This window comes from Durio zibethinus, chromosome 25 (genome assembly GCF_047325235.1).
Source record: "Durio zibethinus cultivar Kanyao isolate XHJ-2024 chromosome 25, ASM4732523v1, whole genome shotgun sequence".
Lineage (NCBI taxonomy): Eukaryota > Viridiplantae > Streptophyta > Magnoliopsida > Malvales > Malvaceae > Durio > Durio zibethinus.
The window spans coordinates 12444353-12456350 of record NC_143186.1 but is presented as its reverse complement, the minus strand read 5'-3'; the positions used below and the strand labels follow the sequence as shown (position 1 = coordinate 12456350).

Below are 11998 nucleotides of genomic sequence, written 5' to 3'. Positions count from 1 at the left end.
TTTCCAACCCTGACAGGAATCTGCCCTTGCAGTTTATTTTTATCCAACCTCAAGATCTCTAACTTTGGAAAATAGCAAAAAGATTATGGGATTACGCCCGTGAACTTGTTTCCGTATAGAAACAAGCTTTGAAGTTGAGTGAAGGAATCAAACCATGATGGGATTTCCCCACTGATGTTGTTGTTGCCAAAGTTTATGTACTTAAACCGACGTAAGTTAGCCAATTGGATGGGTAATGAGCCATGAAAACTATTGTTCTCAATGCTGAGCCAGGAAAGGAAAGATAGATTTCCCAAGTGAGGTGGGATGGTACCTACCAGACCCATGCCTGAAAGATTCAGAGCTGTGACCCTAAGGTGCCGGGATCCGCACGTTACACCAATCCAATTGCAAACTGAGGTAGCAGTAGACCAATTGGTTTTTAACTGGCTTTGAGGGCCAAAACCTACATGGGATTTCAATGCAAGAAGAGAAGATTGGTCTGTGGTGATGTTGGGTGATTCCACAGACAAAGAATAAGTAACAAAATTGTGAAACAGAAACACAATTACAAGAGGGAAGAAGAAGCGAGTATTCCCCATGAGATTACTTGGGTTGATGAAGAATTGGAAATAATGGAAACTATTGAGGCAATTGAACTTGGTCATGAATTCATTAAATATTGGCAAAGTCGACCGCCTCGTCTGGACGTCTCAATTACGTCTTAGTGCAAATATTATGACTTTCATTTTTCTCCAACTCCGAGTAATTGCCTTCTTTTTTTTTTTCTTTTATAATAGCTTAGCTTCAAGAGAACTCAGCGTTGCATGCATCCACCGCGAATCTACAACTACAACTTGCTCGTGAAAGATATGGATCTAATTGAAAGATAATGTAAACTATAGCATTTCAACTTCCATGCACGCTTCTTTTCTTTTTTTCTTTTAAGAAAAAATATTGTAATTTGAACCCGAACTTATTTTATGTCACTGATTGAATGAACCAACTTAATTAAACTTTAAATTTTTCTCAAATTTTTTCTTCTCTCGGTTTGGTAGACTTTTGACTTTTTCTAAGTAAGATAAGGGAAAATTTTCTCTTCTCTTGGTTTGGTAGACTCGTGACTTTTTCTAAATAAGAAAAGGAAAATCTATAACTTGCATGGTTGCAGTGAGGTACAGCAGCAACCTTGAAATTTCGTCGAATTAATGACAAGTCCATGAGCGGAGAAAATGAAGATGGAACATTATTTTCCTTTATGAAGCAAAGATTCCCCTTGACTTCATATTCACACCATCAACGTCTTATACGCGACTTGCCCCTAGCTAGCCGCTTCTAATTTGCTATGTCACCAATTAGTCAATACAATCTAACCTGCCATAATCTGTTTGGTCCAGTAATGGACCACGTCATCCACGTCAATTCCACATATATCATTGATGTTCATTATTGCCGTGTGTAAGTATCCATTTGTCCATCTTGATGCCACGTTAATGCCTTATTGCTAGTATGTCAGCCTCTCATTATTGACGACCAATGGGCTGCCTCCTCGTCTTTATGTTGGCCATAGCCTTGAATGCAATGTGGCCACTAGATTCGAATCAGAATGGAGAAAACAACCAAGGTATATTTTAATATTTTCGGGGTTTTTTTTTTAAACAAGAAAAACATCAACAATTGCTTCTTCATCAAGCCTATTCAATGTGCTTTAAAAACTTGACTTTGAGCTTCTTTAGCTTCATACCAATTTCTTTCATATCAAGTCTCTCATTTTTTTTTTTATGTTGTAAAGACGTGAAAGTGACATCATTTCTTACATAAAGAGTTTACGTAAAATTTCAGTTCATGAAATTTTTTGTTAAAAATAAATAAATTAAAATTAAAAATAATAAATTAAAAAATCTCATTACATGAATGTAAATTTTAATTAAATTTTAATATATTTATTAAATAAATATTTTGACATCATTTCTTACATAAAGAGTTTACGTAAAATTTCAGTTCATGAAATTTTTTGTTAAAAATAAATAAATTAAAATTAAAAATAATAAATTAAAAAATCTCATTACATGAATGTAAATTTTAATTAAATTTTAATATATTTATTAAATAAATATTTTTAATAAAAATATTTATAAAATTATCATTAAATAAATATCGATTAAATTTGAACAATAAAAATTTTTTTAATAATCTTTTTATATATTATTTATTTTTATATTAAATTTTATAAATTTATTGATTTAAATTTTTTATTAGATTTTTATTTATTTATTTTTAATAAAAAAATTTTATAAACTTCAACCATAAAATTTGACGTAAGTTTTGTTATATTTTGACAGCAGCCCTTCTCTAGTATAAACCGTCTGACATGTGACGAATAAGGGCCATAGCCTAATATTTTGACTTTTCATTTTCTTTCCATGGTCAAGTGACTTTTTTCTAGATTAGCAAACGAGGGAAGGACACAGTGGTGAAAAAACATGGTGAAAAGAAGGCCACACAATAATTTTAAAAAAATTTAAAATAATAATTAAGTGAGATCATTATTATATAAAAAGGAGATAAAAATTTTTGAGAGATCGTGACCCTGCTTCCTTCTTGCTCAACCTTGATTGGAGATAAAATAATATATATAGCAAGTGCAAAATTTTAAGTACGGATTTAAGTAGAATTTTTTGAAAATAAATATACACTAATGATTAGTAAAATTAAAATTTAATTTAATTAATTTTTATAATCAATAAAACCCCTTTTATTTAGCGCAATCAGTTTGCAAATATGAATAAATCTACTACTTGTCCAGCTGAGTCTAAATATTTATTATTAAGGGTATTTTTAAGTTTAAAGAGTAAAATGATATTTTTCTTACTCAAGATTGTTAGTAAATAATTAGAATAATTTTTATTATTAAATCGATTTAATATGTCAGATCAATTCGAGCTTACAATGTTACGTTAATTCGATCATCTTATTAATTTATCCAACGAATTCTCTTAAATGTTAATTTATTAAACTTTAAGTGAAAGGTTAACATTTAAGTCAATTTTGTCTCTCAAATCATCCTTTCGAAGGCTAATTTTGAGCAGTTAAAACTACCCAAAACCCTTAACTTTTCAAGTGTAAATAGGGCTATTCAAGTATCATTTACTTATCTTCACTATCTTGCTTTTTTTTTTTTAACTTTTTTATATTCCCCTTTCTACTTTACTTATTGGGCAATCTTTTAATTGAGTATCGGAACACTGACGCTGAAACCTTATTCGACCTTTGTCATAATCGCTCTCTTTCTTTGATTTTAGGGTTTTATCCCTAGCAATTCAGCTTAGCACAAACACTTATAATGATTCTACTAACAATAATAAACCCCGAATTTTCTTAGAAGCAATAAGAGTTCTTACAATTTCCTTTCAATCTATGGAAGAGAAAATGAGGCATTGGAAGATCACTTTTTTTTTTAGTCTTTTCACAACCAATTTTGGCATAATTATTTCATATATATATATATATATATAAACCTTAGCTATTGTTCCTAAAAGGTTTAAAAGAAAAACATTCTTATATGATTTTTTATATAAATTTTTGTTTTGGATGGTTAATGTTTGTTACCTATAAGTTGCTCTTTTTTTAACTATTTTTTTATTTTTTTACATATAATAAATAGTTTTTAAATTTTAAAATTTTTAAAGGTGGGTCCACTTTATACAATTTTCTTACTTTTTTGCTTTTTTTTTTTTGTTTTTAGATTTTTTAAAAATATTTTTTTAATTTTAAATTTTTTTTTATATGAAACTCACTTGATACTAAAGGTGTACCAAGCACTGTGGGTTTTTTTTTTTTTTTTTTTACTTTTTCATTTATCTATTGATTTTCTTGTTTTAAATATTTAATAAATATTTTCAAGATTTTAATTTTTTTTTGGTGTGATCGACTTAATTCCAAAGATGTATCACGTATCAAGTCATTTATTTCCTTTTTATTTTTTTATTTGTTTTTTTTCTTTTTTACTATTCAATAATTTTTTTATATTTTAATTTTTTTTAAAATAGGGCTCATTTGATATTATTAATTAAAAATATATTTTTTATTTGATAATTTTTTTAAAAAGATATTTCAAAGAATTTGTCGTCACTTTGGGATTTACTTTTTGTATCATTTTCAATCTTTTTTTTAATTCATGATATAAATATATATTTTAATATTCATTTAATTTTATATTTATATATTATATTAATAAGATTATTATTTAATTACTTAATTTAATAAATCTTCTTGCCATTCCATTTGGCTTCATTTTTTTTTCCTTCATTCTTTCATTTATACTTTAAATTTTGTATATATGAAGGTTTAATGAGGTGAACGTGACACTCCAATGCATTTCTTTTTTCTTTTCTTTTTTTTTTGTTTATTTTTTTCCTTTTTAATATCTAATCAATATTTTATATTTTAAAAATTTGTGCATAAGAGATCCATTTAATATTATTGATTAAAAATGTATATTTTTCTTTTCTTTTCTTTTTATGTGTAATATTTGTATTCGATGGGTTTCAATTTATCTAGAGCCAATAGGTTTTTTTTTTTTTTAATTTGGGATCAGATTGAGTTTTTTTCAAAAATAAGATTTTATCGTATGTGAGTTTATGGTTTAGGATAGAATTTAATAAAAATACTTTATTGATAGATAATTAAAATGTAACATATCAATCCATTATATGAATTTTACTCATTTTTACTTTTATTTTTTCCACGTTTAAAGTGTCGATATGACACCTTATTTTCTTTTCTCATTTACTTGTTTTTAAACTATTCAACTTTTTTTTTTAGTTTAGATAAATTTTGTGAAAAAATTCAATAAAGTTGTTTAGGTAACATCCTAATTGGGTTTTTTCTTTCACTTTTTTTAATTAGATAAATATTATAAGAAAAAAAGTCAATAAATAAGTATGGCAAAACAATTCATTTCCAATGAATTTTGATCTAACCCAATCCGATAGATCAATTTTTTTATTTTTTTACTTTTTACTTTTTTACTTTTTTCATTTATTTTTTTAATTATATAAATTTAGTAATAAATAATGTCAATGAAGGCGTTGACATAGCATTCCCTTTTGTTTATTTTTTTTAGTTTTTATTAGATAAATTTTACAACAAATGAGTCAATTGATAAAGATAGCAAAATAATTAGTATTCAATATATTTTAATCCATCTTGATTCAATATACATTTTTGTAAAAAGTTTTTTTCGATCAAGTTATGCTAATTTTTTGTTTAAGAAAGTGGGGATGGCTCAAAAGCATATTTAGGATGTTTTGCCTCAAGTCATCCCATAGTATATATAAAAGTATATATTTTATTATATATTTAATTTTATATTTATATATATTTTGTTAGAAAAAAAATTATAAGGCTAAGAACACCAGGCAATACAAAATTGATGTATTATATTAATAAAATTATTATTTTATATCTTAATTTAAGATATTAACATTTTAAAGTAAATTAAAATGGTTTCCACTTATCTCTCTTTTCCTTTTTTTTTTCTTTTTTTCTTTTTATTTTTTAATTAATAAAGTTATTATTTAATATCTTAATTTAAAATATTAACATTTGAAACTCAATTAGAATGTTTATTTAATACCCTAATGAGTTTTCTTTTCCATTTTTTTATGTTTTCTTTAATTAAATTAATTTTATGACAAATGAGGTAATTGAAAGTGTCAACGGGACACCTCCATTTGTTTTTTTTTTTCTTTTTTTATATTTTTTAATTAGATAAATTTTGTAATCAAAGATATCAATTAATAAAGATATCAAAATAATTTGTATTTGATGAATTTTAATCCATCCTAATCCAATAAAGATATATTTTTTTAATGGAGATCGATTTGAGACTAATCAAATTTTTTTAGAGAAACAAGATTGGAGTGAAAACCCATTTAAAGAACTCTATCCTAACCTATTTCAAAAAATATATTTTATTATTAACTTAATTATATATATATATTCATTAATAAAATTATTATTTAATATTTTAATTTAAAAAATTAAAATTTTAAGCTCAATAAAGTTGTCCATGATTTATGAGTTTTTCTTTTTTTAATTTTTTCTTTTCTTTTTTTTTTTTCGTTTTGGTCTTTTTAACTTTTTTAATTTTTGTTTGTGATTTTTACTTTTTTAATTAGATAAATTTTATAAAAAAAAAAAGATAACTAAAATATTCATATATCACCTTTATTTAGGTTTTCTTTTGACCTTTTGCTTTTTTTTATTAACTAAATTTTATAATAAAAATTAAATAAAGATAATAAAATAAAAAAAATTGACCCGAAATACCGTACTGTTATCGTTCTAGTATTAATAAAATTTACAATTTCATTTGACATTCATATCCATAGTGCAGAGAAATAAAATTACAAGTATAATTATGAGGGTAGCCCGTACTAGCATGGTCGAAAAGAGGACGCCACATGTGCTGAGCAGATCTTCAACCAACCGGTTGATCCATCAATAAATGCAGTAAAACCGTATTGTGTTTGGTGCCTTGTCCTGTCAGCGTCTCTCGGCATCCCACTAGGCCACCGTCATATAAAAATAATAATATTTGCTATAAAATATTATTTAACTAGATATTTATAAAGATAAAATAGATGAAGATTCATAATTTGAGGGTGAGATTAATTTTAATAAGATTAAAAAAAATAATGATAAAATTAGTTATTATATTAATGAGATTGAGTATTATAATAATAAAATTAAAATTAATTATAAAATATGTATTTAAATGTAAAAATAATAATAATAGTAAGAAAAATGTAATAAAAATAAAAAATGATAATTAAAATTATTATTTTCAAACTTATTATTTTTATTATTTATGTAATTATATATTTTTGTTAACTCATATTAATTACAAAATATTTATTTTAATTTATTAAATATTTATTTGATTATAAATTTTAGTATTTATTTATTTTATAATTATTTTATAATTATTTTATTATATAATTATATATCATATTTTATTTATTATATTAAATTAACAAAGTTATTTTAAAATTTTAAATAAAAATAAATAAAATAAAGCAAAAAATAAAAAGGAAAAAGAAAAGGAAAAGATTTAAAGGTAAAAAAAAAGTTAGGGATTTAATTGAAAAAAAATATAATATTGGGTGAGGTTTTTCCTAGAGCTTTGAGCTCCAATCCAAAAAATAACTTCAGCATGTTGAAAAAGCAAAATAGCCTGTAACTTAAATGGATGATCAGTTCAATTATAGGGTTTAATCTTAATTCACTGACTTTAATTGATCATCCAAGTGGGGTCTTAGAATGGCTTACAAAACATAGTTTAGTTGCTTTTTCTGATAACATTCTGATTAATAGAATTTGATAATTTTAAATTTAAAATCTTTAAATTTAAATCATAAGATCAGAAAGAGCTGACTCTAATTACATAACTTGCAGTCTCTCTACAATGATCTGAGAAGGATTAAATTTGATTTTATATCTAAGAGATCAAAATTCTAAGTAGGCTAACTATAACCATTACAGGGAAATATTTTTGCAGAGCCAAACCCTGCAATGGGTAGCGCACCAAACCCAACTCGTAATTTCTATACCTTTTAATAATGGTACCATAACCATAAACCACCCTTTTTTTTTCTTTTCTAAACTGGGATTTTACTGCATTTCATCATGACAACAAAATAAACAAATAGAGCACATCTGTGCTTACCAGTACCATAACAAAGTGAGAAACCAGTGGCCATTAAATCAAACAAAATCTCCATTCATTCAATAAACTCTTCTTTATACAATAAATTTGGACATGTCCATCTACACATTATATCAAAACATTTTTCTTCACCTTATATCTGATTTTAATAACTTTTTCATATCTATATTTCCATTACAAAGAATCTGAGTCAAAGGACCAACAATTTTAGAGCACGAAATCAATCAAAGTTGTTCTCAAGGAGTTTTCAGAAGCATACTTGATGAAGAATGTTCTCGAGTCTCATTTGGGAGAGATATTGAAGAATCAATCCATGGTCCATCCATAGATGCGCTTCTTGGTGCCTGACTATCATGAGAAAATATTGAGACATTCGTCTGGCTGTCGTGTAATAGCAACTCAAAGGCTTCAAACCTTGCATCCTGCTCCGCATCCTTGCGCTTGATTAATGGAGCTTGGACAGGAATCTTGCTTTCCATCATACTTACTACAGAAGACATGGATGGCCTTAGAGTGGGAGATGGATTGGTGCACAAAAGAGCAAAGTTAAGCATCCTTAATGCCTCTTCTTTTGAGTAGTTTGAACCGAGACTTGGATCGACAAGCTCTGAAAGGTTTCCTTGCTCTTGCAGGACATAGGCCTACAATCATATTCGGTATAAAAGTTAGCTAATGAGTCGAGGATCGCATATTTGAATAACACGTAAGAAAAACAAAGAAAAACATAAGTCCGAAACCAAAGATTACACAGTAAAAATGCAAAAGCTGATAAATAGAGCTCACCAATCAAGGAGATAAACAAACTCCTCCTTAGGCCTGTAATTTGTGTTACTCTTCCCACTAACAATCTCCGAAAGAACAACACCAAAGCTATAAACATCTGCTTTGTCTGTCAAGTAACCCCTCATTGCATATTCAGGCGCCATGTAACCTCTGGATAAGAAAAGGACATAGAAAATGTTGAATATAGGAGCCGAGAACCAGAAGCCTCAAAGCAGCATCAGAGAACACTACCCCAGTCAAAGTTTGACATATTACAGGTAATTCACATCATACTGCTAAGCCATCTGCTAATTCCCTAATGCCATCTTTTTTTATTGGAACAAAAGAGGCCGCAGCCTGGGATAGGGAAAAGGGCTGTGCAAGTGCTGAGATTTGAGCCTCAAACCAAATGTCACCTCTTAAAAGTGATTAAACAAACCCGCTGAGTTAAAGCTCTCTTTCTACTAAAAGCTGATATACATATATATATATATATTGTGGACTAAACATCAACAAAATGTCTTTATAAGAATAGACAACTTTTTCTCCATATTTATCCAAACTCAAGGGAATAAACTCTTCGAGCCCATATTTCAATATTTAATCTCTTATAACAGAAAAATAAAAAATTCAAGCAAAAAGATTCAGAGAGGGAGAGAGAGAGAGAGAGAGAGAGAGAGAGAGAGAGAGAGAGAAGGGGAGGAGACTCACTATGTTCCAGCTATTCTTGTGCTGATATGGGTGTTCTCTTCTTCATCGAGTTTTGCTAATCCGAACTCAGATATCTTAGCATTGAGATCCTTATCAAGCAGCACATTTGTTACCTTAATATCTCTGTGAACAATCTTCAGTCTTGACTCCTCATGAAGATAAGCTAGATCTCTTGCTATTCCCAAGCATATTTTCTTTCTTGTTGACCACTCCAATGTAAGACGCTGGTCATTACGACCTGGAAAGAAAGATTGAAAAAAGGAGAGATTGTTAGTCATCATTATCAATCTAGAACTACTGTTAGATGTTATATAAGATGGTAGTGAAGCAATTACCAAAAAGTTCACGAGCAAGACTGTTGTTTTCCAAGTACTCGTATATCAGCAACAGCTGATTTCCTTCAATACAACAGCCAAAAAGCTTCACAAGATTTGGGTGTTGCAATGCAGAAATCATCCCTCTCTCATTCACTAATTCACGGTTTCCTTGCTTAGATTTAGAGGATAGCTGGTTAACTGCAATTACTGTACCATCTGACAATGCACCCTACAAACAAGCAGATTGAAATTTAAGAAAAGTTCAAAAATTAATCTCTTCTCCCTTTTAGTACTAAGATTGCATGTCATAAACTAGACACTTCATCTGTATCTGAATACTATAACCATTAGGCTTCCAATCTTAGATTAAAACGACAACAAATATTACCTTGTATACTGGACCAAATCCTCCTTTGCGGATCTTATTTGCAGAATCAAAATTATTGGTAGCCACCTTAATTTGTCTTAACTGAAATAGCCAGATTGAAGTTCTAGCCCATGAAGTTCTGTAATATGAACAGATAAAAAAATTTAACCCATCATAGAGAAAAACAGAAACAATAACATATTCTACTCTTCTTTTTTGATCCTAAGAAAGTAACAATCAAAGGCAAAGATAATTGTTATGCAAATATTTCTTGTATTTATGGCTTTACCATTGTTTTCATCATCTTTGCCCCCCAAGTAACCTTTCAGTCTGAGGATGATCAATAGCAAGATGACAATCACACATGAGTCAATTACAATAGCAGCAATGGACTTGAAGTCTGGTGTCAAACTTGAAGTCTAAAGAAGACAAGCTAAAGTTTAGCAAGGAGCCAGTTCTTCCATGTGATATGGACTCACTAGGAGTTACTGTGGTAGCAGATATAAGTGGTCCATAGACCCCTTTGTCGGGAATGGCAGTGGTTCCTTTCCCTCTCCAGTATGAGTGAATCTCCAAAGTACTTCCATTTACATCAACATTGAATTCCCTGGTGATGCCCCTACCGAACCACCAGCTTCCTCTATAATATTGAAATCCTCCAAAACTACTTGCCCTTTGTAGCCAAATTTATTGGGCCTGAAGCAATAAATATAACAATGCAGAAGTAATATATTGTAATAAACCCACAGCAATAAACAACAATCAATAATAAAAAATGTAAGAAAAATAAAGCACACCAAGATTTACATAAAAAACCCTCCAATGTAGAGGGAAAAAACTACGGATCACCAAAAAAATCTCCACTATCAAATAATGAATATACAAAGTTCTTCTCTAGCTAAAACTAGAGCTAATCAACAATTAGAGAGAGACAATTGGAGAAATATCACCAAATAGGTGACTCAACAAATACACCTTAGATTTGTTCTTAGAGAGCTTCAAACCTGATCTTCACCATTCAAAATGTAGAACTTTGAATCATAAACCTGCTAACAAAATTTCAGCTCAATCAAATCACTGATCAACTTTCGTTCAACTAACTTTCCCTTCTCCCTTTTCTCTTTATTTTTTTGGCTTTTTTTTTTCTCTTCTTGGTTTTGGACACTCACCTTTTTTTATTAAGTAGTTAGGACACTGTGTAAAAAGAAAAACTAAGGCCCATGGCCTTTGATTGGTCCAAAACCAATTACATGGGGTTGAACCCTATTTTTCTAACAATCTCCCTTTCTAGCCCCATTAGAAGGAGATTCATCACTATAATAGTTTCATTTGGAACTTACCTTGGCCAAGGAATTCATTTCAAACAAGTTACTGCAGAGCTCAAGCTTCTCTCTGGGAAGTATCTTAGTCAACATATCTACTACATTCTTATCAGTATAAACTTTCTTCAACAACATCTGTTGTTCCTCACTCACTGAAAGTAACTAGTGATATCTAACATCAATGTGCTTCGTTCTAGCATGGTATATGGCATTTTTACTCAAATCTAAAGCACTCTCGCTATCACAAAACATCACATACTCTTTCTGATTCAACCTAAATTCAAGAAGAAAATATTTCATCCAAAGCATTTTTTTACTTGCTTCAGTTGCTACAATATACTCGGCCTCTGTAGTTGACAAAGCAATATACTTCTGTAACTTAGACTGCCAAGACACAGCTCCTTCTACAAAAGTGAACAAATACCTTGAAGTAGATTTCATACTATCTAGATCACCTGCCATGTCAACATCAGTAAACCCTTTTAGAACTGGTTGTGAAACTCCATAACTCAAGTACATTTTGAGGTGCCCCTCAAATATCTGAAAACCCATTTCATTGTTTCCCAGTGAACTTTTTTCGAATTAGAAAGAAATCTGTTCACTACACTAACTGCATGAGCAATGTCAGGTCGTGTACAAATCGTAAGATATATTAAAGAACTAATTACAAAAGAATAAGGAATACTAGACATAGCTAATTGTTCTTCCTTAGACACCGGATAAGATTTCTTGCTCAGATGAAAATGATTGGTAAGTGGATTGCTAACTAATTTAGCATGTTGCATGTTAATCTACTAAGCTTTTTCTA

General features: G+C 28.9%; 1 protein-coding gene and 1 pseudogene across 2 annotated transcripts; both read right to left on the bottom strand.

Annotated features, from left to right (window-relative positions):
* Window positions 1-83: 83 nt before the first annotated feature.
* On the bottom strand, window positions 84-647 carry LOC111276300 (putative inactive receptor kinase At5g58300). Its single transcript, XM_089754687.1, has one exon. The coding sequence runs from the start codon at window positions 645-647 to the stop codon at window positions 84-86; it is 564 nt and encodes a 187-aa protein (XP_089610813.1).
* A 7184-nt stretch (window positions 648-7831) lies between these two features.
* On the bottom strand, window positions 7832-11742 carry LOC111276301 (putative LRR receptor-like serine/threonine-protein kinase At1g53440; annotated as a pseudogene). Its single transcript, XR_016333603.1, has 8 exons — window positions 11615-11742; window positions 10344-10541; window positions 10158-10279; window positions 9890-10007; window positions 9520-9730; window positions 9185-9422; window positions 8491-8644; window positions 7832-8352 (listed from the first exon to the last, which is right to left on the bottom strand). The product of XR_016333603.1 is annotated as a putative LRR receptor-like serine/threonine-protein kinase At1g53440 (transcript).
* Window positions 11743-11998: the final 256 nt, after the last annotated feature.

Coding starts and splice junctions, on each gene's coding strand:
- LOC111276300 (XM_089754687.1), bottom strand. CDS start 647: ATGACCAAGTTCAATTGCCTCAATAGTTTCCATTATTTCCAATTCTTC.